The sequence below is a fragment of the Pollicipes pollicipes genome, unplaced genomic scaffold, assembly GCF_011947565.3.
Source record: "Pollicipes pollicipes isolate AB1234 unplaced genomic scaffold, Ppol_2.1 Scaffold_3087;HRSCAF=3621_pilon_pilon_pilon, whole genome shotgun sequence".
NCBI lineage: Eukaryota > Metazoa > Arthropoda > Thecostraca > Pollicipedomorpha > Pollicipedidae > Pollicipes > Pollicipes pollicipes.
The window spans coordinates 43,353,116-43,378,692 of record NW_023596225.1 but is presented as its reverse complement, the minus strand read 5'-3'; the positions used below and the strand labels follow the sequence as shown (position 1 = coordinate 43,378,692).

Genomic DNA, 25,577 nt, shown 5'->3' with positions numbered 1-25,577 from the left:
ATTGTGGTGAATTTGTCAGGTGTGCGAGTGGTGGCACCAGTGACAGCATGGGTGGAAACACATGCAAACTGCCTGTGGAATTGCTCAAAACCTACGATTCAGATAACAGAGCAGACCACCTGCCCCCGTCAGGCTCCGGCAGTGCCCCTCTGCGTGGCGCCAGATACACAGGGCTTTCTAGCGTTTTCCGTTGTATTACGCGGGCGGCGGCTCGCCACCAGGCGACGACGATGAGAGAAACATGTGATAAACAGTGGTAACGATCGGCTGCCAAGGTTCACGGCACCGGTTCGTTCAGCTCCAGCTCGTCGTAGTGGTCCTGCTGGTAGAAGCGGGCCTTCACCTGCCGTCCGCCGAAGAAGCGGCCGTTCAGGTCGACCAGCGCTGAAACGGGGCAGCCGCTCAGGTCAACCATGCGCAGAAGCACAGAGGTGTGGCCCAGATCAACCAGTGCTGAACGGACGCGTCAATTTTGATGCTGAAACGGAGGTGTGGTTGGCTCGAACACCACTAAAAGACAGGCGTCGTTCAGGTCAACCAGCGCTGAAGAATCGACTGCGCGCTCAGAGGTGCCGTTCATATCAGCTAACGTTCAAACAGGTGCCGTCCAGACCGACAACGTGCTGAGGCGGGGTCGCGGATCAGCTGATATCGCGACGGAACGAGGTGCCTGTCTGGCCTAGCGGGGTCTCAGCGGGGTCTTGTGGCTGACAGGGAGCGGGACAAAGTGTGCTGACCTGCACGCCATGTTCAGTCACCAAGTGATCATGCCTCAAATGGCGCCCGCGCTGAAAGGCTTTGCTAGAAAATCAACGTCCCACAAACCAATCACGTCGAGGAAGTCTCCGACTCAGAAGAAATTCGATTTTCACCACGCCTATAAATTTGCGGCCCAACAGCCGCTTCTTTGCATTCATCATTCAGCGTCTCCCGCGGCACCACGCACCTTTGATTGAGTTCTCCACTCGTTTGAACTCGACGAAGATCCGGACGGCCTCGACATCCTGGGCACCGGCCACCTCCAAGATGGTGACTTTGACCACCTCGCCGTACTTCGTGCTGCACTCCTCCTTCACCTCGGCCTCCAGCTCGTCATCCACCTCGCCGGCGCCCACCATGTTCTGTGGAGGCCGGACGGGCGTCAGCGCAGTATACCGCGCCGGACCCAGTCTTACCCAGACGACTGGCAGCGTTTCCACACATTATATCACTGCCTACACCATTTGGCCGATGAAAGGGTGTCACTGGCTACACCGATCGCCGACAGGGTTTCCTCACCCCGTCCTCACTGTGATGGCCGTCAGTTTGTGCATCACATCCTCGACTTGGGCGTGACAGGCAGGACTGCCACGTCCCATCAGATCCCCAGCACGGCCGGGAACGAGTCCCCACAGTCCTGCCTCGGACGAGCCGCGCGCCTGCCGCGGTTGGCGCACACCACCCACCCGGAGCATGACGATCTTGGTAGGGTTGCGCAGAATGTCGGCCATCGTAGGCTGGGCGGGCGGTGGCGGCGGCGGCGGCATCAGGTCGGCGCCCGGCGGCGTGCCCGGCCCCGGCACTTCGCGCTCGTGGATGATCCGACCGCCGCGCTTCGACGTCTTCTCGACGGCCAGCGCGCGCGCGATGCCCTGGCCCGCCTTGCCTAGGCCCTGGCCCTCCTGCCGACAGCCCGAGCACCGTCACACGAGGCGTGGCTGGCCCGCACACACCGCCGGCGGCACACAGGCAGCGACTGGCCGACACACTGGTGCTGATCCAGGGTGTTCGGAGGCACTGCAGCTTTGAAGACCAGCGCGGCCCTTGCCAGCAGTTCGAGCACACCGCTGCGATTGACATATTGGTATGAATTGAGCATGACTTACTCCACGATTTATGACTTTCCAACTATTTGTGGCGAGTCCAGCGCTGTACGGAACGAGTTCCACGACGAACGGTTAGTCACCCAGCTGTTAGCTAACGGTGGTATCACTTAGCAAACTATACCTCAACTATACGAGTGAACGTAAACCAGTAGGTTGCTGACGCATCATCATAGTAACAGTGCTTAAATTCATTGAATCCATGACAGCCTGGAGCGCCAAACCATTCTACAACGGATTAAAGTGTAGTAAATTTGAGTCAGTGCTCGGCGACATTTGGATGCTCTGTCCCAACACACACTAGGAGAGGAAATTTACCGAAATACGTCTTGGACTAAAATCGTATTCTATAACATTTGCTGCTTAGGACAATTCACCGGCTTTGTTCGTGATGGCCGACTCGTGCTATCACGCAGCAGTACACCTGTGCATGTGCTGGGCAGCATGAAGCGCGCGTGCCCACCTTGTATCCGTATTTGGCCATGATCTGCGCGGCGATGCTGCCACCGCCGCCGGAGGAGGGCGGCCGCGGCCCGAGGCCGGCCAGCAGCGGAGGCGATGCCGACCGATCCTGCAGCGCCGTCGGTGGCGCGATGGCCACGCCCACCGAGCCTGCGCGCGGGGCGGTCACGCGCCGCGTCACAACGGCACAGTGGCGTCACGCGGGCGCGCAGCAGAGCAGTCCTGTCACGCTGAGTCCCATGTCACAGGCGCCGCGTCACACCAAGGCTCACGACACAGCCAGTGCGGTGGGCGTGGGCAGCCGCAGCCAGTCAGTGGCGGCGATGTTCAAAGCGAGCTAGCGGAGCGGTCACAAGCATTTCTAAGATACAGGGAAACACGACGCATGTCGCCACGCTCCTGCCATAGAGCGCCAGCGACCGCATTGACTGTACCAACGCTCAGGGCCATGGTGCAATCGAGATTCGAACCCGGGCCCCCACGTGGAAGTCCAAGGCCCCAACCACTCGGCCATTGCGCCCCGGAACGGCCAGTGGCGCCACAGAGCGGAGTTGTACGACACGAGCAGAGGATTGGGGAACCACGGAGCCCACACAGCGACTCTCACAGAGTCGAGAAGCACAGAGCGCGGCAGTGCTTCTGTGTGAGAAGTGGACCTTCGGTGTGAAGAGTGGGCCTTGTGAGTTACAGTGCCAACCGCCTGTATCCCAGCCCAGCCAAGCACTGTCAATGCCTTTAAAGACGGTTGGGGGAGTCAACTAGCCACGCTCTGGAAGAGGTACAGCGACACCAGCTGATACTCGTTACAATGGGTTCGGTGCGTATAAACTACCCTGGTACAGAACATGCTGCATCCAAATTCATCGAGGAAATTATATGGGAGCTTTCCACGGTACAATATTTAAACCAAATCACGTGAGCTCACCACACGGCGAATACGCCGCGGTATTTCGAGCGACATCATCTTGTTCTAACTGTTTAACTATCAACTGTAAATGACACTGAAACTATGTTTACGACCGATAGACATGAGATCGTTGCTGCTAGCCGAGTAGAACGTTACGCAAACCAATCATGTGATGGAGAACCTTAGGCGCAGAGACCTTCACACCGCCTACGAACAGTGGTTGACGCCTCTCCACGCATGCTGCCCGCCTTTAAGTGGTCACTGCGCCCGGTTTGCGTCGCGCCGCCGGGCCGCTTACTGCTGCGCTTGCGCTCCTCCTCCTCCGCCTCGTCGTCGCTGTAGTTGCCCACCAGGCCGCGCTGTGGCGCCGTCTGCTCCCGCTCACGACGCTCGCGCTCCCGGTCCTGCTCCTTCTTACGTCGGATCTCTGTAGCGGACGCCACAGGCCAAACCCTTATATCAATACAAAATATCTGCTTGGTGACACGTACATGCACTCACTTTCAGGTGTAAATGAGCACTGAACAAAACTGTTTAAAAAGAAAGAAAACGAAAAATTCGGACACCTTTCGAGACAGTCAAATTATGTTCATGTCCTTCAAGCAAGCCATCTTTGTCTTCTTTGGTCGAGTTTTTGCTCGACGAGAGCTGAACGGAATAGCGACATTTTGTAGTAAATCCTTCGCATGCCAACAAGAAAAGAACATCAAGGGTCATTCCAGATCTAAAGGGATAACTGTATCCTTTACAGGGGGCAGGCTGATGAACTTAAAACTTTCAGAGAAAAGGCATCTTCAGTGAGCTGAGCCGAGCATCTTAGCGCTTTCCACCCAGTCCATGAACTATTCAGCACAAATTGAGGCATCATGGAATAACTGTATTACCGAGCAACAGTCTGGCTTCACCACGACAAATTTGAAAAAAAAACTCACCTTTAACAACCTTCTCATAATCATTGGGCTTCAGCGGATCATATTCATTCTTAAAATCGGAATCTGGCCCGAACGATATGAACTGCGTAGGACCCCTTAATCCGCCTCTTTGGCCGAGCTGGAGAGGCACAAAATGATCATCGAAAATGCAAACCACCGCCTAAACAATGCGCCCAAAACGGCAGTACTCATCCAATACATGCCCACAAGCACACACCGATAACATCGGCAAACACACACGCTGCGTGACTGTTGACTCTGTCTTGCAATTGGCCACCTCTATAAACTAGGCTCGTCTAGAAAGAGCGGACGCCGCGGTATTCACATCCCTCTCACCCCAGGCATGGCCATGACAGCAGTGGCCGGCGGCACGTCGTCGTCGTCCCGCTTGCCCTTGAGGTCGATAACGGGCGCCAGCACGTTGCCGCGGCGCACGAGGTCGCGGCGCGGCTGCCCGATGGCCGCCTTCCGCAGCTTCAGCTGCGACTGCAGCAGCTTCATGTTAGAGCTGCCCCAGCCAGGCACCCGGTCTGACTTCTTGTCCATGCCCGTGTCCACGTCGTCGTAGAGCGACATCTCGGCTAGAGCACAGATGTGAAATCATATCAGACCTGAGATCAGATCTGTGAACAGTCACAAACTAATACAAGGCAGCTCAGGCATAAGAGGAAAAATAGACCCAAATAGAAAAAGGAAAAATAGAAATAGAAAAAAACACCCTCCATATGTACATAAAGCAATATGGTAATGAGGAGATTAAATCTGGCTATCTTAAATAATTTCAGTTGAATACTAAGACCCCTGTTCCTTATGACTTTTGCTAAGTTTGTGATCCATTGTGAGCTTAATCAGGGCTTAACCTACCAATAACATTTGTGTTTAGAAGCATGACTGGTGGGAATCATGTGAAAACAATTACAAGATTCTCCCTAAACAGAAAAGACTTTAAAATTGGGGCAACACTCAGTGCAAAGTGAAACAAGGTGAAAACAACCTGCGTTAGATTTGCACCCCCTTCCACTGGACAGCCAGGGGTGGCAGAGCAGGAGCAGCTGTCCCTCCCTGCAGAGGGGGAAGTTGTTCCTCTCTGTTTGCTGGCAGTTGAGCAAGAGTATGCTTCCCCTATTTTTTTTTTTTTTTAGGTGCAATTAATTGTTCACACCTGTAGATTACCAAATTCATTCAAAAGGTCATATAAATGAGCTAGAGTAGTTCAAAACTTGGGCTCAGAGGACCCTCTTTTACATCAAGAAGCCTCTTTTCTGGGTCATGAGTCCTTCTTCATGGAAATGGTGGTCCATGCTCTAGATCAGGAGGCCCAATGCAGTGGTACGGAGGTCCCTTTGCTGGTTAGGGAGGCCCCATTAAACACTAAGAGGTGCTATCGAAGCTCAGGATGCCCCATTTCTGAAACAGCAGGCCCCTTTCACACATCACACAGTTGTGGTTCTAGCTCAGCAACCCTGTTTTGGGATTATGAGGTCACTTGACTAGATCTGGACTTGACCAGCCCCTTTCATGAACTGAAAGCATCCTGTTCTGAATAAGGCAGCCCCTATTCGCATGAGGTCATGTTCTTGAACATTCATCAGTCTGGCAGCAGACTGATACCCAACTGCCAGTGGGACATTGGGAAGCACCATGATCGCCTGAAAATTTGGTGCGCAGAATCTTCTTGACATGATTCTTCAAAATGATCATGATTCTTCACAGAATCTTCTTGGCAAAATTTAGTGTGCAGAATCTTCTTGACATGCTGACTCCAAAAATAATAGTCATTGTGGTGGGATTTTGTAAACTTCTGAGTTACAAGATGTCGTACATGACGCTTTGAAATTGTTAGGCATAATTTCTCTAAATATGGTGAGCAGGGTCTTCTTAACATGCTGATTCCAGAAATCACTGCCTTCAAGGTGGGATTTTGTGTGGCTTCGGAGTTGCAAAGCTTGTAACATGCCAGGTTGATATTGTGAGGTGTCTTGATTGCCTCCATATTGGGTAAGCAAGGCCTTCTTAGCATGCTGATTCCAAAAATCACTGCCTTTGAGATGGATTCTTGTGAGTTACAAGACACAGAACACACTGGTTTGACTTTGCAGAGAAGTTCTTTGCCTTTCTTGCTTTCAAATTTGGTGTGGTCCTTTGTGACCACTGGTTTAAGAAATCCTATGTTTCAGAGTGGGATTTGGCAAACATTTCAAGTCACAAGATTTGCAATATCACCAGTTTGATGAAGTGGGGTGGCTGATTGCCTCCATTAGCATGCAGGGCCTTCTCACTTTTTAACACGTGCTCAGTGAGGGGTCAAATTGACCCCCGAAGGTGTTTCCGGAGTGGTTTCCGAACGGCGCAGCGCGGTCACGCCAAATTTTGCATAGCTGTAGACAAATGAATAGCAGATCATCGGCATCAAAAATTAAAATGTTCCTGGTAAGGTCACAGACCTATGGCAGAGCAAAATCAGGCCATGGTTTCCGCGAATGCAATTTCTCGGAAATCTTTCGATCTGATCCAACAATGGAGTGTTAGATAAAGCCATACATCTCTGAGATCCTTTCTTAGGCAACACAATTGAATTAACACATTGCATTGACCCATGGCAAGGTATCAAGATCAGCTGAAGGTCAAAACCAACCTGTTTTATTACTCTAGAGCTTGCTGTAAAGGGCAGTTTCTGGTGCTCATTTGAAATAGGAATTTGCTCATAGGAACCACATTATACACTTTCTGTGGGCTTGAAAGTCAGAATAGGTCACGGACCTCAAATGACCCAGGTCAACATCTTGTTTTGGGGGGCATACTGCCTAATGTTACCTTTGTCGCTCGTTCAAATGCAAAACAAAAGCAATATTGTACTATTTTTGTCACCATGACCTTCAAAAGGTCAAGCAAGGCCACTGACCTTAAATGAGCATGTGACCTTTTGCTTAAAAAGTTATTTAGGTTCTAGGGACACTTTGGAAACCAACCTGGAATCTGTCATTGTTTGATGTTATCTGATCTAGGAACCTCAAACTTTGACCTAAAGGAGTTCACATACAAGTCAACATACCCTGTAAATTTGGTGCCTCTAGCTCTTTTAGTTTCTGAAATCTCAGGGGGGGCTAAATTGACCCCCCACCCAAGCAAACAACCACCCAGGTGTGTCACCACGAACCAAATTTGGAGTCATTCAAGATGCTCCACAAGACCTGGCCTGGCATGCTTGGCATGTCACAGTTTTCTTCTTGGAAGTTATGCAAAATCTCACCCAAAATCTTTGATTTTTGAAAGCAATGTATTAGGAAGGCCCTGCATGCCAAATTTGGAGGTAACCAAGCCTCTAAGTCTGTGTGGAAAATACCCCACATCCAGGATTTTATGTTAGGAGTCAGTGTACTGAAAGGCCTTTAACACCAAATGCCAAATCTGGAGGCAATCTGGACCCCCACAAATTAGGTTGGTGATATCACACACTGTAATGAGGAACTTCACAAAATCTTACCCCACAACCTACAATTCTTGAAATTAGCACATGGAGAAGATCCTGCATACCAAATTTGGATGTGATGCCCCATATCCAACTGACAGTCAAATCTCAATCTGCTGCTAGACTGACTGATGTCTTTCCAGAACAAGAAGCATGGCTTTGGTGTGCCACCCATACCACAGTTGACCATACTGAAAGCATATTAGATACATGTCTGATAATTCAAGCCTTCCAAATTGGGTACAAGACAAGACTGACAGAAAGAAGGGAGAGACCTTCTATGAAATGCCACAGTGCAACCCACAGCAAAAACATTCAAGTACTTTTATACTCTTGGTTCTTTACAACATTTTAGACAGTGTACACAAGCTTAGTAAATAAGGACAAACTGTCCCATGCAAGCAAACAGTGAAAAAAGATGATTGTGATGCCCCTGCAATATCCAAATGGTAGTCAGATATCATTAGCTAAATCTGCTGCTGCCAAATATGCTGCTAATTTGACTCATGTTTTCTGGAATGGGAGACACTGCTTTAATGTGCCACCAATGCCACACTTGACCATACTGAACACAAATTAGATACACACCTGGTAACTTAAGCCTTCCAAAGTGTGCACAAGACAAGTCTGCTGACAAAGGAGTGAAAAAATTTGCACTCCTATAAAATACACCAGTGCATCCCAAGGCGGACGCACTTCACTTCCATGCACTTAGTTGTCTACAATGTTGTAACCGGTGTACACGCGCCTAACGCACAAGCACATACGGCCCTACGCAAGCAAATGCGAGAAATGACAGCTTCCTTTTAACAAGTCCAAATAGACTACCCAAGGCCGCATAAGTATCGCACGAAACCCGTTCAATGGCCTTGGAAATGTGCAAAATGCGGACAAGGGTCGACCAAATCAAGGAATAAATAACGACGATAAATAAATTGGCGCGAAAAAGACAGTTGTGCACGCTACTGTACGGACTATCAGCTGATCTCTGCATTGCGCTCATGCTGGCTTGCATGTTTGCGTAGATGAGGGAGCAAGCTGATGCGCGAGTAAGTGTGCTGTAGATTGTATAGATAATGTTTGACGGCAGTTGATCTATTTAGCAAGCAACAGTTGAAAAGCAGAGTGTCGGGGAAACTACATATCAGCTTAGGAACCAGCTGTTTAGTTGCGTCCTTCCAACTCTGCGCCATTGTCAGCATCGTTTTCGCGTATCGCTGTTCACGGCTCTAAAAGCCGCGGGAATGCGCACATGAGGTTCCGGCGGTTCGTAAGTTTTGAGGGGGTGGTAACTCTCAGTTGCGAGGACAGCATAATGCGAGCCATTTGAAGATGCTGCTGGAAAGACCGGATGCGGCGGGCGGAGAGAACTCGGACCTGATTGAAGACCAGCGGTATCTCTTAAAATAACATGAGAAACAGCTAGCGTGTTAGACAACAGGTTTGGTTATGCGTGCAAGATGTGTCCGCGATGCTGAGTGGGTCGAATGCATTGTGGTGCCTGATTTGAAAATTATCTAACATGAGTGTTCTGTAGTTGTAGTTAGTTTTCATTTCCATGTCAATTTCCCACTATCCAGGTTGTCAGCATGGAGAATACCAGCATGGGAAGTTAAGAAGATACAGGGAAATTGCAGCAATGAATTAAAAAGGATTTTCAAACTAAAATTGAGTTCTTTAGCATCTCTTGCTTTTCTTTGATTGGTTAAAGCCACATGTAGCATCTCCTAAAGCATACAAAGGTGTGTACATACCTATACCTGTTTGATACAGGAGCAAGACCATTGGATCCATGTGTCATCAATGTTTGATGCAGCAAGAAATGATCATATTTCTCTCTTGTTTAGAAGCAGAATCATTTGATTAGGAAGTGATAGTGCAGTATAATTATTGTGCAGTAATAATTCCCTGTTCAGACCCTAATATGCAGGTTAATTAGGGATAACTCAGTAATATGTTGTCTACATGTTGGGATTATAACAAGCAAGTGTGGGCATTTATAATTATTGCCAATTCATAGCTTGTCTAATGACAATATTGAAGTACAGATGCAAAAATGCTGACACAACTGACATGTTTTTCAGTTGTTTTTTTACACAGTAGAAAGCTTACATCTTGGATTGGGTGCTTTGTAGTTCCTGCAGCAGAAGGGCTTTTTATGTCATGCATCTCCTGTTATCAAATATAGCTGCTTGTGATCATAGCTTGATAAATGAATATGATATCCAAAAGAAAGTGTTTGGTGTTTGTCTACTGGCATCCACTGGTCCTGTGAAGCTTCTGTGCTGTGCTGCTGCATAGGTTGCATGTGAAGAACTAGCAATATAGATATAAAGAACATCTCCCACTGGCTCATATAGTTCCTCAGAAATAGTTTCTTTTTCCTTTTTTAGGGGATACTCACCTCAATGGAAATTATGCCTTAGTTGCATTATAGCAATAGGCAGATATAGATGTTGTGCAAGACATGCATAATAGCTGTATTTGCTGGGGGTCACATTCTGCTTGTTCATAAGAAGACAGGCACATATATGGCAGGGAAATAACATTTAAGGAGTGTATGACATCAAGAGGTTGTGCAAGCTGTTTGCAGCAGCAGAAGGCTGAGTCATCACCAGTCCATCACCAAATCATGCTTTTCTTCCCACCATTTGTTTTTGTAATAAATCCTCTGTCTTGCAGCACATGATTGAATGGCAGCTTGTCTGGTTGCATTGCCTGCAGACTCACATAATCATTATTTCAGGTTTTGCTCAAGGTTAATTGCAAGAACTCATCATGGATAATACTGGGAGCTCATCATGCTGCCTCTGTGGCATCCAGCAAGATGATCAGTTGAAGTTTGGACAGCTGTTTAATGTTGGTGATGTGTCTGCGCATCACTTTTGCTTGGTAGGTGTTGTGCAGGGGTCATTCCTTCCAAAACTATTGATTTTGCATAATTTTCATTTTGGTTTATGCATGTAGCATGCTTGCCTGATTGTGACCACAATACAGGATGCTACAAAATATAAGGTCATCATCACACTGCTTCAACTGTAGAGCATGGCATCTACATGCCACAGTATGATCGCAACTATGGGTGGCTGTGGGATTTCTGTACAATCTGCATAATGACTGATAAGGATGATGTGGTCATATGAGCCAGTTCCATGCACTTGATGCCATCATGACATCACACACCATTAAATGACTTCACATATCCAACATGAAAGCATTATCTTATATCACTGAAGGCATCACAGAATGACAATGTTAATCATGTTAATAGCAACAATATCCTTGACTTCTTGCCAGGGGTACAACCAGGAGGGGTGCACCCCTTCCCCTTAGAATTAGATTTGTGTTTTGTTTTTCACTATGGATGACTTCCCATAAAGAGTTAAAAATTGGTGTGATGTGTTTTCACTGTGCCCCCCCCCCCCCCCCATAAGAAAATTCTGCAGCTTCTTCCTTGTACCCAATGGTTGGCAGCTTTGTTGCTTCAGTTTGCCTGTTGCACTTTCTGGAAGCAATTGTCTCTTTAACTGCATCATGCAGTCTTGAGTAGTTTTTGTTGGCAAAAAGAGCAATTCTGAAAACATTTTCTAAAGCCAAATTCTCCCTGTCTTTCAAGCCTGTCTCAAATCCAATTCTGTCTTTTGCACACCAGCCACCATCTCCCATATGTATTCTGCCAACCAAAGGCAAAGAAGCCTAAGAGCCATTATTTAATGGACACTTAAGCTTTGTTTGCCTTTGGACAGCAGCATTCCCTACCAGTTGGTCCTGCAAATCTGAGCTGTATGTATTTGATGGTAAGCTGTCTGGTGACATTCCAGCTCTTCTCGCCGCATCTGGCGCAGAACGGCAAGGACGACGAGGGCGCCGAGGGCTTCCTCCCCGCCGACATCAAGGCGGAGGTGGCCAGAGTCACCTCCACTGTAAGCCAACTTGACGGAGGGGTAGCCATTGGATGGCAGAGAGTTACTCAAGCAGGAGGTGGCTGGGGTGGGAGGGCGGCATCGAGCGGGAGGTGGCGGCATCGGGCGGGAGGTGGCCGGGGCGGGAGGGCGGGGGGTGGCTGGAGCGGGAGGGCGGCATCGGGCGGGAGATGGCCGGGGCAGGAGGGCGACATCGGGCGCGAGGTGGGTGGAGCGGGAGGGCGGCATCGGGCGTGAGGTGGCCGGAGCGGGAGGGCGGCATCGGGCGCGAGGTGGGTGGAGCGGGAGGGCGGCGTCGGGCGCGAGGTGGCCGGGGCGGGAGGGCGACATCGGGCGCGAGGTGGGTGGAGCGGGAGGGCGGCATCGGGCGTGAGGTGGCCGGAGCGGGAGGGCGGCATCGGGCGCGAGGTGGGTGGAGCGGGAGGGCGGCATCGGGCGGGAGATGGCCGGGGCGGGAGGGCGGCATCGGGCGCGAGGTGGCCGGGGCGGGAGGGCGACATCGGGCGCGAGGTGGGTGGAGCGGGAGGGCGGCGTCGGGCGCGAGGTGGTTGGAGCTGCCTCCAATGAAGGCACAATTTGAGGGGTTCCGGTGACAGTTTGGTGTTGAGTGGCGCGTCGGTGTCGAAGTCACTCTACATCCACTGTATGAGTTTCTGTGGATGTTGGTGGTACGACCCCGATGTGGCTCCGACGTCCGACTGCTTTCGGTCCGCGCCAACGAGGAGCAGGCGACTGGTGACATTGCACCAGAGACGATGTGTTGCAACTGTTCACTGCGTTGAAGAATTCGGTCCGAGCTCAAACGTTTGCCAGGTTTTCGTCTCTTAAGACAAGACAAAATTGTGACTGAAATTCACTCTTCAACCCCTACAAAAGCGGAGAGGGGAAAATGTTTCACTGCTTCACGTTGCAGTTGGACTCCACGCGACGCGGAGCTGGGACGTACCATTTTACTGGGATTCTGATGCATGACAGTGGTGCATAAAGAGCGGGCAAAACGAAGGAAACTTTATGCATTGTAATGTGATGCAGCTACTTTGCACACTTGCAGCTTTCATTAAGCCCTTGACTTCGATTCCCTTGAATTTGATGAATGTGGTGTCAATGCATGCCAGTATGTACTTAAGAAGAATGTTTCACCTTTGGAGATAGTGAAGAAAGCTTCTGATATGGTGAAGCAAGCTCACTTCAAACTATTGGTGCCCTTTTAAATGGAAAACAGTGTTCTAGACAACACAATTCTCAGCTAAGTAAGTATGCTGCTGGATGCGTCATGGCTGATTAAATCATCATGCCTGACACAACATTGATTGACAGCCAGTTGACGGCCGCTATATCTGGAATTCGTGTTGACGAAAGCCAGATATGAACGCCTCGATGGTGGTATTTTTCTTGGTCTTGTTTGCTGCATGGCTTATAGAACGACTGGAGATGAATGACATTATTGTGACGTCATAAATGCCAAGGTACCTTTGAAATACTCTCTCCGATATAACTCTCCATTTTTGCGGGTGTGTGGCTTAGAAGCTATGAGCTTAGGTCTTGAGAAGGGGAGGATTGTGAACAGAACCGAATGGTCTTCAAGATGGCTATTTTAGCTCAAAGCCCATGTAAATGTGGAACACTCAATTTTAGTGTCATGGAGAGTTCAAAAGGTCTCTGATCGTATGCAAAGCTACAGTGAAGTTTGCTAGTTTTCCAACTCAGCTGCCTAGATACCCCAAATGTTGTTTTTTTGTTTCGTTTTTTCTTTGTTCTGCCGCTTACATAAGTGAAATGATGGGAGTTGCTGTTTCTGCTTGCGCGAAAAACAAAGGCCAGGTAGTTGCAGCGATTCGTCAGAGCCATAGCTTGCTGATCGCTGGTTACCCAGTGCATGTGTGACGGGGTTTTCCTGATCCCGTCAGATATGCTATTTCTGCAACAAGGGAGGTGCCTCTGGCCTATGTATGAGCATGAAGTGCAAGAAACACTACCACGTGGGCTGCGCCGTGCAGGCCAACGGGCTGCTGCAGTTCTTCGGGCAGTTCAAGTGAGTTGATCCTGTGGGACGCGCGGTGGGCCGAGTTGTGGGTGATTGAGTCTGCAGTACGCTTCACAACGCCGAGTTGGAACCGGGGACCCGGGAGCTTTGCACGACGGCTTCCGTGTGAACGGTCGCAGCTGCCATGACCACATCAGTCGGTGAGTAATCTTGCCGTCCGATGGCGCTGTGTCCGGGTGACGGTGACGTGCGAGCCATGCATGAGCCGAGCGTAAGCCGAGCATGAGCCGAGTGTGAGCCGAGCATGAGCCGAGCGGAAGCCGAGCGTGAGCTGAGCGGGAGCCGAGCGTGAGCTGAGCGGGAGCCGAGCGTGAGCTAAGCCTGAGTCTAGCGTGAGCCGAGCGCGAGATTAGCCAGAGCCGAAAGTGAGCCGAGGGTGAGCTGGGCCTGAGCCAAGCGTGAGCCGAGCGTGAGCCGAACGTGAGCCGCCGTGGCTGTCTGGATGACCCCGCCGTCGGCCGGCCCCTGCAGGTCGTTCTGCGAGGAGCATCGGCCGCGCCAAAACGTGGTGGGCCGAGAGGCGGGCGAGAACTGCGGCATCTGTCTCGAGCGCACCAACCCGGACGACGCGTACAACGTGCTGTGGACGCCCTGCTGCCGACACTTCTTCCACAGGCCCTGTCTCCAGGTTGGCGGCGGGGGGGAGGGGGGGGGGGGGGCGGGGCGCGGCGGCGCCATGTGCCAGAGTGATGGATTGATGTCAGTGCTGGGAGTGCTGTATGTTGACCACTTGTTGGTTAGAGAACTGTAGACAGAGAACTTCGACATAGAACGATTAGTTAAATGGCATGGCTCATCACTTGGGCTTCTAGTTCCGCTCGTGTAGAACATCAAACATGCTGCGTGGAAACACATTGTGAAGCATCCACTCTACCGGACAAAATATTTGCTATGACTAAGCGATGTTGCACCACATAAATTAGCGTGGTGCATAACGGGCAGCTAGGTGTAGGAGTCTTCTTAATTAAGTGAAAAAATGTCCAATGCGGAATATTGCCATCAACACCGTCTTCTGCCTAGGTGTAAGGAACATAGTTTGTTGTGATCCCGGCTCCTAATGCACGTATCTTTTTCAGAGAATGGCGTACCATTTTGGATACTTTTTCTATTGCCCAGGATGCAGGAACAAGGACAACATCAGCGGGTTTTTGAAACACATGCGACACTTTGGAATCTTTATCCCGAAGAGGTGATGCTTTCCCCGATGCTGGTGGCCTCCTGGTTTAACACCAACGTGTTTTGTGTTATGACAGTGTGGAGAAAGATTCTATGCATCCCAGTATGTGGCTTTGCTCGTCTGTGTTAAGTGATCTAAAATTTACCGATGAGATTGCCTCACTTTGTGTATTACGAGCAACATAGCGGGAGGCATTAATAAAGATGCATGACAATTATAAAAATTTGAGTAAAGTTGGTCAGACTGTCATTATAAGCCTTTCTAATAGCTGTTAGCAGTAATAGTACCCGCCATGTGTAAAGGTAAGCAAAGAGGCTCACTGATGTGTAAATCCCTGACATTGTTTGAGAAGTGCCGTGCTTTGGCATGCTGGTGTGAGTGCATTTGAGCCGCAACCGAGCCGTGTCGTGTTTCATGAACACGTCGAGACCTCGTGCTTTGTCATTGTCATTGGAGCTTCATGACGCACTCGCTGCAGGAAGGGCGGGCACCGCGGGGAATGGAACCCCGTACCTTTGGTTCCCCAGACGCGGGGGTATTGACGCAGAAGCGTTAACCACTACACCACCGGCACCACCCTCCGCTCTGCTGGTGTTAACAGAGAGCAGGCCGGCGCCCTAGGACGCTGCCGGAGCTTGTGACGGACCGTTCCATTATCGTAACGGATCCCTTTCTTGTGTTAACGGACCAATCCCTTGTGACGGACCGCTCCCTTGTCGTGACGGACCGCTTCCTTGTGACGGACCGCTCCAGTGTCGTGACGGACCGCTCCCTTTTCATGACGAACCACTCCCTTGTGACGGACCGCTCCCTTGTGACGGACCGCTCCCGTGTCGTGACGGACCGCTCCCGTGTCGTGACGGACCGCTCCCGTGTCGTGACGGACCGCTCCCGTGTCGTGACGGACCGCTCCCGTGTCGTGACGGACCGCTCCCGTGTCGTGACGGACCGCTCCCGTGTCGTGACGGACCGCTCCCGTGTCGTGACGGACCGCTCCCGTGTCGTGACGGACCGCTCCCTTGTGACGGAGCGCACCTTTGTCGTGACGGACCGCTCCCTTGTGACGGAACGCACCCTTGTGACGGACCGTTTTCTTGTTGTGACGGACCGCTCCCTCGTCGTAACGGACCGCTTTCTTGTCATGACGGGCCGCTCCATTGTGACGGATTGTGCCATTGTAACGTTCTATTCCCTTGTCGTGACGGACCGCTCCCTTGTAACCGACCACTCGCCCTTGTGACGTATTGTCCCCTTGTCGTGACGGACCGCTTCGTTATTGTGACGGACATTTCCCTTGTTGTGACGGGCCGCTCCCTTGTCGTAACGGATTGTTCCCTTGTCATGACGGACCGCTCTCTTGTGACAGACCGCCCCTTGTGACGGATTATTCCCTTGTCGTGACGGACCACCCTCTTGTTCTGTGTGTTTGGAGGATAAGTGTGACGTCATTGTGTTAGACATGAGTGACGTGACCGTCCCTGGCGTGAGTGTGATGTCACTGCCCACGGTTTTGTTCACGGGCGCTTCCACCGGCCGACTACAGGGACGCCAGCTGGGAAATGGTGCCGAACGCGTTTGGTGAGCTGCTTGAACGACACCTGATGTGTGACGTGCGCTACTGCCTATGCAGCCGGGGCAGGGCTCACCAGGACAGCGAGGACGATAGGTGGGGCCCAGAGAGATGGTATAGTATGTTGCTACTCCGCGTGCCAGGTTGTTGAGAACTTGTTTGGGATTGATTTGGTGTCATCAAAGCACCAACACTCGGAATGCAGGTACACTGTCGTTAGTATCCATGGCTTGCAGGCGACCATAAAATGTTAGAGCAATATGATTGATCAGTCTCGTGAAAATGGTGCCGCTGCTCCACCAACGCACTAGCAATCGGAGTTTTTATCTTATGAGCAGCATCCCAGACTAGGGTGTTCATGTATTTCGTGCGTGCTCGTCGTAGCCTGGTTTGCCCGCTGGGGCCCAGCTCAAGCTGATCCAATGCCTCGAACCTGACGCCTCTGACCCGATACTTTTGACTCGACCGCATGAGATCCGATGCCTTTAACTCAACGCCTCTGACCCGCCCCTCTCACCCGCCCCTCTGACCCGACGCCTCTGACCCGACGCCTCTGACCCAACGCCTCTGACCCGACGCCTCTGACTCGACGCCTCTGACTCGACGCCTCTGACCTGTCCCTTCTGACCGGCCACCTCTGACTCGACGCCTCTGACCCGCCCCCTCCGACCCGCCCCCTCTGTTTCGACGCCTCTGACCCGACGTCTCTGGCTCGATGCCTGTCACCCGAAGCCTGCCCCCCCCCCCCCCTGTTCCGACGCCTGTGACCTGACGCCTCTGCCCCAGTAGCCCGTGGCGGCTGTGCGTGTGCGACACGTGCGGCTCGGCAGGCACCCACCTGGCGTGTTCGGACCTGGCGGCCAGCGTCGTCAGCTGGGCATGCTCCGCCTGCTCGCTGCAGCGGCCGCTGCCTGCGCAGAAGTGCTCGCTCAAAGAGTTCGTCGAAGGCAGGGCGGCCGCCAGCATGGCGCAGGTAGGGCTCAACGGCTGCCGTCAGGAGGCGGGCTGTGTCTGTTGGCTGCCGTCGGGAGGCGGGCTGTGTCTGGCGGCTGCCGTCGGGAGGCGGGCTGTGTCTGGCTGCTGCCGTCGGGAGGCGGGCTGTGGCTGGCGGCTGCCGTCGGGAGGCGGGCTGTGCCTGGCGGCTGCCGTCGGGAGGCGGGCTGTGTCTGGCGGCTGCCGTCGGGAGGCGGGCTGTGCCTGGCGGCTGCCATCGGGAGGCGGGCTGTGTCTGGCGGCTGCCGTCGGGAGGCGGGGCTGAGGCTGGTGGCTGCCGTCGGGAGGCGGGCTTGTCAGCGATACACTTCGCGTGCTCAAGGGCCTGTCTGCCCGTCACATTGCGGTGTCCCATACACTTTGTCCACTTCAACGAATTTTGACAACCGGAGAGTCCAAAGCCATAGCCGAATAGCTGGTAGTATAACCCGGAGAGAGTACGCAACGAGCGGCAGTACACAAGCCTTAGCCTACCTCGAAACCACGGAAATGCGGGCGGACGGATTGTGCATCTCCGTTCAATTCATTGCCCGTCGAGATTAAAGGTCAGCCAGATGGGTCTTTAAAGAAGGACTAGAACAGCATCTCGGCCAGACCTAGTGTGATTCGTATGTGCCAAAGTAAGATGCATCTATATGTGCTGCCATGTTAAGTGTACTTTGGTTTGCATGAGTGTTTTCAATGTCTGTCTTTCCGGCGAACCTCTGTGGTGTCGATTTGAACTGAAGAAGATATCTGAACCTGGCTGAAATGTTATGTGTAAAATACAGCGATTTAGAAATAATACGATTTAAACGATGATTTTGAATACAGCACGCTGCCCGAGGTACCGGAGCGCGACGGGTGATCGGCTCCGTGTCTCCCCGCAGGGCGGGGCGGGCGGCAGCGGCGTGCCGCGACTGCAGATGCCGCTGACTCTGCACGAGATCCTGGCCGAGCTGGAGGAGCCGGAGAAGCTGGTCAAGTTCACCGTCAGCCCCATCTCAGGCCTCACGGTGAGCGCGCCTGCTCCGGGACGGACGCTGGGAAGGCGGGGCGGTGCTGCTGGCGGTTAACCCGCAAGTGCCCTACCGGGAGGTGGGGGGGGGGGGGGGCGTGCTCTGAATTGGCGCAGAGGAATCACCTTAGGGGCTGCAGCTGATACGAGCGAACGGAATGCGTGTTCCCTATACTGGGGTCTGAACTATGGAGACTGTCGAAACTTGACGGAACGAAACTTGACGAAACTTGAAAAACAGAATAAGGACATTTTTTCTTGTTTTCGAAACGATCAAACAGTCAAACCCTCTCCGTGAGCGCATCTCCAGGTGCAGGCACGACGTTCTGTGGTGGTTGTATCTGTCGCTGTACCTTGCGCCCCTGTTTCGCCGCCGGCAGGTCCAGACGCGTGTCTGAGCGCATCTCCAGGTGCAGGCACGACGTTCTGTCATGGTTGTATCTGTCGCTGTACCGTGCACCCCTGTCTCGCCGCCGGCAGGTCCAGACACGACCCGTGTCCGGGGTGCGGCTGGCGGCCCGCGAGCCCGGCGGCCGGCCGGTGACCTTCAGCTCGGATCAGCTGCTGCCCGAGGCGGCCGTCTCCGCCGAGGAGCAGGCCTGGGCCGAGCAGCGACTCTGGTCGCAGAACCACGTGGTGCGTACCGCCGACCGACCGACCGCGGTGCTGGGTACTGTCAATGGAGGGGTGGCTCGAACGGGGCAGAACTTGGAGACGAGGACTCAGTGTCTGCTTGTTTGATGGTAGTCAGGAAAAATGCCAAGGCTGCAATTTAGACAAAGTGGAAGCATATTTTGGGGCAAATGCTAGTGAAATGTTCAGTGACACTTCTGCTTCGGTGGTGCGCCAAAGTGCCCGGCCTTTGTTGCACCCAGCAGCGTTAGCAAGCGCTCCGCGGTCATGGTGTAGCGTTCCCACTATACTCATTGGGAAATTTTTACCCATGAAACAATAAGTTGTACTGGTACGAAAATTCAGCAGTAATCTAGCGGAAAACGACCAAGATTGACGTGCAGCGTTTTCAGTGAACGGTTCATTGAAAACGCGCCATTGCTAGTGAACAGCTCTGGTCCAAAACAAGAATAAGTATTATAGGTCGTATGATTTGCGCAGCTGCGTGATGTCTTTTTCTTGGTGAATGAATCTCTCTTCTGAATGTCATTCTGTTCGTGAAGCTCCCGGGCGGGAATGGGACGCATTTATTTCTCAGAAGGCTCCCAACTAAGGCTCCAAGTCAGCGACGTCGGGCCCCAATACTCATACGCTACGTATCATGGATTCATTCAGTGGCGGATGTGTGTACGGTTGAATGTGCGTGTTGCAGGCCTGTGGGTTAGTTTTTACGCGTTTTTTACTTTTCTAAACCGTTTGCTAGTGTGGTGTATTGTAGTATATTCCAAGCACAGCTGTTTGCCAGCCAGCCCGTACCCCATCCAGCGCAAGCATGGCTAGGCCCACTTGTATGGGAGGTATTCCTATCGTCCCAAGCCACACTGAGCAGCCGTTTTATCTTCTCGTTAGCATTGCCTTCGCTGGGCCGGAAAAGCGCGCTCCTCGACTCAAATGCTCCCAATTTGTGACCAGCATGCAGTTAGAAGCGGGCCGTCGAGACGGCTGACAGCGAGCGCTGCGTATGGCGACGGTCTAGTTCACTGCGTGTGCCGTCCCTCCAGCTCAGGTGGTAGAGCGTCGAGCGCTCAGAGATGTGAGTTGGCGTCCCAAGAGCGGACCTTACACGACTCGCCTTCAGCTGTCAATTGGCGGGTGGCCGGGAGAGCCGGGATGAGGCAGGAGCGCCTGCCCGCCGACCGTCAGTTGGCGGAGAGCCGGGATGAGGCAGGAGCGCCTGCCCGCCGACCGTCAGTTGGCGGAGAGCCGGGATGAGGCAGGAGCGCCTGCCCGCTGACCGTCAGTTGGCGGAGAGCCGGGATGAGGCAGGAGCGCTTGCCCGCCGACAGTCAGTTGGCGGAGAGCCGGGATGAGGCAGGAGCGGCCGCTCGCCGACCGTCAGTTGGCGGAGAGCTGGGATGAGGCAGGAGAGCCGCCCGCCGACCGTCAGTTGGCGGAGAGCCGGGATGAGGCAGGAGCGGCCGCTCGCCGACCGTCAGTTGGCGGAGAGCTGGGATGAGGCAGGAGAGCCGCCCGCCGACCGTCAGTTGGCGGAGAGCCGGGATGAGGCAGGAGAGCCTGCCCGCCGACCGTCAGTTGGCGGAGAACTGGGATGAGGCAGGAGAGCCGCCTGCCGACCGTCAGTTGGCGGAGAGCCGGGACGAGGCAGGAGAGCCTGCCCGCCGACCGTCAGTTGGCGGAGAGCTGGGATGAGGCACGAGAGCCGCCCGCCGACCGTCAGTTGGCGGAGAGCCGGGATGAGGCAGGAGAGCCGCCCGCAGACCGTCAGTTGGCGGAGAGCCGGGAGAGCCGGGGTGATTCTACTGAGCCAGCATTGTTCCACTGGGATGGCACGGCCAGTGTCTTACCTACAAGCCATGATTGGTACGGACTGTTGTCCAAACGTTATCCATTCAAAGCGAAGCGGTCCCAGAAAAATACATTCGGTATCTGTAAAATGTTCTTAAAAAGCAATGTACTTACGCAAACGGTTGTGGCATCTGCGAAAGGCCGCATGTGCAGGAGTGTGGCAGTGGCCCCCGGCCTGCGGTGGCCTGGGCGCGGCCGGCACTGAGAGAGCGTTTCCGCTCTGTTGCAGGCGGCCACCGAGGCCGGGGGCCACTGCGGCTACAGTCCGGCACGGCGACAGGAGGCGCGCGCGGCGCGCGGCCGCCGCCTGCCCGCCGCCGCCACCTTCCTCTGGACGGAGCGCGTCGGCGCCAGCAACACGCAGCCGGGCCAGCAGGCGGGCGAGGGTGCAGCAGCGTAGCATGCTGCTGAGCCTGCCGCCGGCGGCCGAGCTGCGCGCCGCGCTCTCCAGTCTGCAGTGTCCCGGCTGCCGCGCCGACTTCCGGCTGCTCAGCGAGCTCACCTACCACTATCAAAGCCATTCGGGCGACACGCTGTTCTTCTGCCGCATCTGCCAGCAGCCGACGCGGCAGTGGGGCTCATTCCACATGCTCGATCATCATCCGGAGCTGCGCGCCGAGGAGTGGGCTGCCTACGTGGACAGCTCGTTCCAGCACGCGCAGGCCATGATGGTGCGCCTGCTGCTCGGCCGGCGCGGCGTCAAGATTACGCTCGACCAGGGCCAATGCATCATCCGCAACATGCGCAGTCTGCTGACGGCGCGTGGAGGCGCGGCCAGCGAGCCGGCGGCGGCGGCCGGGGCCGACCCAGCCGCATCGACACCGCTGCCGCCGCCGCCCGCCGGGCACCACACGTGCTCGCAGTGCCAGAGCGTGCAGCGATCGGCCGGTGCTATCGCCAAGCACGCTTTCTACCACTCGGTGGAGGCCAAGGAGAAGTACGGCGACCGTCGCTTCCGCTGCCCCTCCTGCCACTTCGGCTCGAGCTTTCAGTACCTGCTGGCTCGCCATAGCACCATCCACCACCGGCGGGAGCAGGAGGCGCCCCCGGAGCCTGCCGCACCGCCGCCGCCGCTAGCCAACGCGCCTGTCATCGCGGCTGCCACCACCGGTGGCGGTGGTGGCGCCGCGGCGACGGAGGCGGCGCACGGCGTGCCGACCTGTCCGCATTGCGGCAAAGTGGCGTCTAACAGCAACAGGCTGCGAAGACACCTCTTTTATCACACAGCCGAAAGCGGAGGCGCAGACGAGAGCGCTCTCTCAGCACTGTCCGCTGTGCTTCTTCGCCGCCAAGTCGGCCAAGCGGATCGCGCGGCACCTGAGGTCGGTGCATGCGGTGTCGCCAACCGGCTTCCGCCAGGTATGCCCGTCTTGCTGCGTGGTCACGTACAATCTGGCGAGACATAACTGCATACGCGGGCTCGCCAAAGGCGGCGCGAAGAAGCAGGCCCTCGCTGCAGGTAGCGAACCGCCCGCGATAGCGAAACTGCCCCCCTCCAGGCCTCAAACGCCGTTGGTCCAAAAAGGATACCGCATGCTTGCGATCATAAAGGACGGGAGGAGCTTCAAGTGTAAGCTGTGTGGCAAACGTGGAGCCAGAAAGACTCTGCACCACCACCTGAAGATCCATCACGGCCCGACGGCGCGCAGGCTGGCGCTGTCGCGGCCCATGCACTGTCCGCTCTGCCACTTCTCCTCTGCGACACCTATCAAGGTGATACGACACCTGCGCATCAGCCATGAAAAGGACGCCGCGGCATATGAGTCGCTCTGCGCACTGTGCTCTCAGCCCGTCTACAACGTCGAGGCGCACTGCACGCTGGCACCGCCGGCAGTCGGGCGGGGCGGTGAAGGATGGCGCTGACGCTGAACACCCCGCACAGAACGCACTCGCCGACATATGGAAGCAGGTCAAGGCAGCGAAAGTCTTCAAGTGCCGTGCGTGCGGCAAGCCTGGCACGAGTAAGGCACTTTTCTCTCACAAGAAAATGCATCACAGCCCAGCAGCGCACAAGCTGGGCCTGTCTCGTCCCGCGCACTGCCCGTTCTGTTACTATTCCGCCGATAATGCCACGGCGGTGGCCAGGCACCTGCGCGTCGTCCACGAGAAGGACCCGGAGGACTGCGAATCACCCTGTGCTCTGTGCTCTCAGACCGTCTACAACGCCGAGGCGCATGCGCGCTGGCACCGCTCGCAGCCTGGCTCGGCGGCGGCGACCACCATCGCCGGCAACCGCGCTGGCGGCGGTGTGGCGCGCGAGGTGGCCGAGGCAGCCGCGCCCGTCAGCGGCAGCTGGCAGGTCAAGGCGACCAAACGCGTCGCCGTGTCGGCCAGCTGCCTGCTGGCTAGCGGCAACAGCCGGAGCCGACGCGACTGCCCGTTCTGCGACGCGTTCTTCGGATCGGACCGCATGTACCAGCGGCACATGACCCTCAACCACCGTGTGGACGGCGAGCCAGTGCGTCAAGAGTGTGGCGTGCGCTTCTGCTGCGCCGACAGCAGCTCGTTCAAGCACGACCTGATGTACCACAAGGGGTCGCGGCAGCGCGCGCACCGCTGCAGCCAGTGCGACGCGACGTTCACCGGCGCCACGCCGCTGCAGGAGCACACACTCCGCCAGCACGCCGACGAGTCGATGCCGGCGTTCCAGCTGCGCGAGGACGGAAACTGCTGGTGCTCAGGCCCGGCGGCGGACGGCGGCGGCTACGTGACCAAGTTCCACCTGCAGACGTCGCACTCGGTGTTGATCCGCGGTCTGCCCGGCCCACGCAGCGCCCCATACGCGTGCCCCAAGTGTCTGGCGGAGCTTGGCTTCGAGGAGCTGGTGGAGCACATGGCGACGAAGCACAATTGGGTGTTCAAGATGACCGGCTTCGATTACTTCGCGACGTCGGCGCTGCGGGTCGTCGAGTTCGGCTGTCCGCTGTGCCACAAGGCCATGACGTTCGAGGCAATGTTCCAGCACATGCAAAAGCGGCACCACTGGGTCTTCCTGGATTCGCAGAAGGGCGAGAATGATACGAGCAAGGCGCCTCGACCGCCGCCGCCGCCCATGGCCAAAGCAGACAAGCTGCTGAAGCATGCGGCGGGCCGAGCGACGGCCACCAAGTCGACTGGTCGCCAAACTGGCGCTGCCTTCCGCCAACGCCGCCTCCTCCGACGAGGAGCTCTTTGAGTGTCCCTTCTGCGACGGATTCTTCCAGACGAAGGACGAGTACACGGCGCATACGCGTATGGCCCACTCTGGGCTGGAGAAGACGGTCCAAAGGGGTCGTCGGTGCCCGGTCATGTACTGCTACGAGGAGAAGCGCTCGCTGCACCGTTCCGCCTGCCACAAGGACCCGACGCATCGTCACCTGCCGTGCGCCCACTGCGACGCGTCATTCTCATCGCCGTACCACCTGCAGCGGCACGCGGCCAGCCTGCACGCGCATGGCCGGCGGCCGCAGCGGCTGCTGGGCCGCGTGCTGTGCCGCTGCTGCGTGACGGGGCCCGTGTCCCTGCTGCACTTGTGGCGCTACCACCAGGGCCAGGCGCGGGGGCCGACCGGACCGCGGCCGCTGCCCTACACGTGTCCCGAGTGCGCTGTCCGGATGCCCTTCCACCGCCTGGTGGACCATCTGAAGCGTCAGCACGGCTGGCGTCCCAAGGAGAGCGGGGTGCGAGTGTTCCCGCCTGGCGAGGACGCGCGTGTTGTCGAGCCACCCGGCGAGCCCGAGCCAGCGCCCCCCGACAAGCCGGCGGCGGGGCAGAGGTCAGCAAGGAGGAGCTGGAGGCAGCTGCTGGCGGGGCTGCAGCTGCGGGATATCGCCGACCGTCAGGACAGGCTCGACTGCGCCTTCTGCGATGCGTTCTTCATCCACAAGGGCATGTTCCTGCGACACTCGCGAGTGATGCACTCAGGCCTCGTAACCAACGACGACCAGTGCGGGTTCAAATACTGCTGGGCGTCGTCGTCTACCCAGCACAGCACGTCCTATCACAAAGGCGCCGAGCAGTGCAAGTTCAAGTGCTCGTTCTGCGACCGCTGGTTCCGCACCGAGATTGCTCACAGGCACCACACGCAGGACTACCACCACTCGCAGACGGAGCAGGGCGTGCAGGTGGATGACGCGACCGAGTGCCTCTGCGACCACGGCCGCGACCGCAGCGGCGTGACCGAGTGGGCGCACTACTTGCACAGCCACTCGATCCAGGTGCGCAGCTACCCGGGCCCGCGGCTGCGGCCCTACCCGTGCCCCGAGTGCTGGCGGCGGCTCTGCTTCAAGGACCTGCTCGGACACGTGGTGAGCAAGCACGGCTGGCAACTTAAGCTGACCGGATCGGAAGCGTTCGGCTGGCAGCGATTCGACAATCGCAACTTCCTCGACCTCGTGTCGGAAGTGCACGACGCCAGGGCCGCGGCTGCGGAATGGGCGGCGGCGGGCGCGGACCCGGACGCGCCACCGCCGGGCCCGGCCGGCGGCGGCTCCGCTGCGGCGAGAACGGGCGCGGGAGGCGCCGCCGCCGACCGCCCGTTCGCTTCCGAGGCCCACAGCGACTCTGCCATCCCAGGCATCCTGGCGTGTCCGTTCTGCGACGAGTTCTTCCAGAGCGCGGCCGAGTACCAGCGCCACGGCGATGTGCAGCACTCTGGTCTGACGCGGCCCGAGCGCGTCTGCCCGCTGGCCTACTGCTATGCGCAGCCCACGCACATGCACACGGTGCGCTGTCACAAGAGCTCGCTGCGCCACCGCTGCCGCTCGTGTGATGCCGGCTTCAGC

General features: G+C 55.4%; 2 protein-coding genes across 2 annotated transcripts; one reads left to right on the top strand and one right to left on the bottom strand.

Annotated features, from left to right (window-relative positions):
- Positions 1-2: 2 nt before the first annotated feature.
- Positions 3-8,567, bottom strand: LOC119114760 (splicing factor 45). Its single transcript, XM_037238791.1, has 8 exons — positions 8,221-8,567; positions 4,500-4,744; positions 4,164-4,281; positions 3,530-3,658; positions 2,326-2,474; positions 1,446-1,661; positions 947-1,121; positions 3-384 (listed from the first exon to the last, which is right to left on the bottom strand). Exons 2-8 carry the CDS (start codon positions 4,737-4,739, stop codon positions 278-280), a joined length of 1,134 nt encoding a protein of 377 aa, XP_037094686.1. The 5' UTR covers positions 4,740-4,744; positions 8,221-8,567; the 3' UTR covers positions 3-277.
- Positions 8,568-9,122: 555 nt separating this feature from the next.
- Positions 9,123-21,214, top strand: LOC119090208 (PHD finger protein 7). The gene is made up of 11 exons (XM_037212997.1): positions 9,123-9,374; positions 10,379-10,524; positions 11,454-11,555; positions 13,463-13,587; positions 14,071-14,227; positions 14,676-14,788; positions 16,320-16,442; positions 17,133-17,319; positions 18,209-18,334; positions 18,817-18,972; positions 21,044-21,214. Exons 2-11 carry the CDS (start codon positions 10,411-10,413, stop codon positions 21,212-21,214), a joined length of 1,374 nt encoding a protein of 457 aa, XP_037068892.1. The 5' UTR covers positions 9,123-9,374; positions 10,379-10,410.
- The last annotated feature ends 4,363 nt before the right edge of the window (positions 21,215-25,577 follow it).

Coding starts and splice junctions, on each gene's coding strand:
- LOC119114760 (XM_037238791.1), bottom strand. CDS start 4,739: ATGTCGCTCTACGACGACGTGGACACGGGCATGGACAAGAAGTCAGAC. Junction 4,282..4,499: donor CTGTCATGGCCATGCCTGGG/GTGAGAGGGATG, acceptor GTGCCTCTCCAG/CTCGGCCAAAGAGGCGGATT. Junction 2,475..3,529: donor GGAGGAGCGCAAGCGCAGCA/GTAAGCGGCCCG, acceptor CCCCGCGCGCAG/GCTCGGTGGGCGTGGCCATC.
- LOC119090208 (XM_037212997.1), top strand. CDS start 10,411: ATGGATAATACTGGGAGCTCATCATGCTGCCTCTGTGGCATCCAGCAA. Junction 10,525..11,453: donor CTGCGCATCACTTTTGCTTG/GTAGGTGTTGTG, acceptor GTGACATTCCAG/CTCTTCTCGCCGCATCTGGC. Junction 13,588..14,070: donor CAGTTCTTCGGGCAGTTCAA/GTGAGTTGATCC, acceptor CGGCCCCTGCAG/GTCGTTCTGCGAGGAGCATC.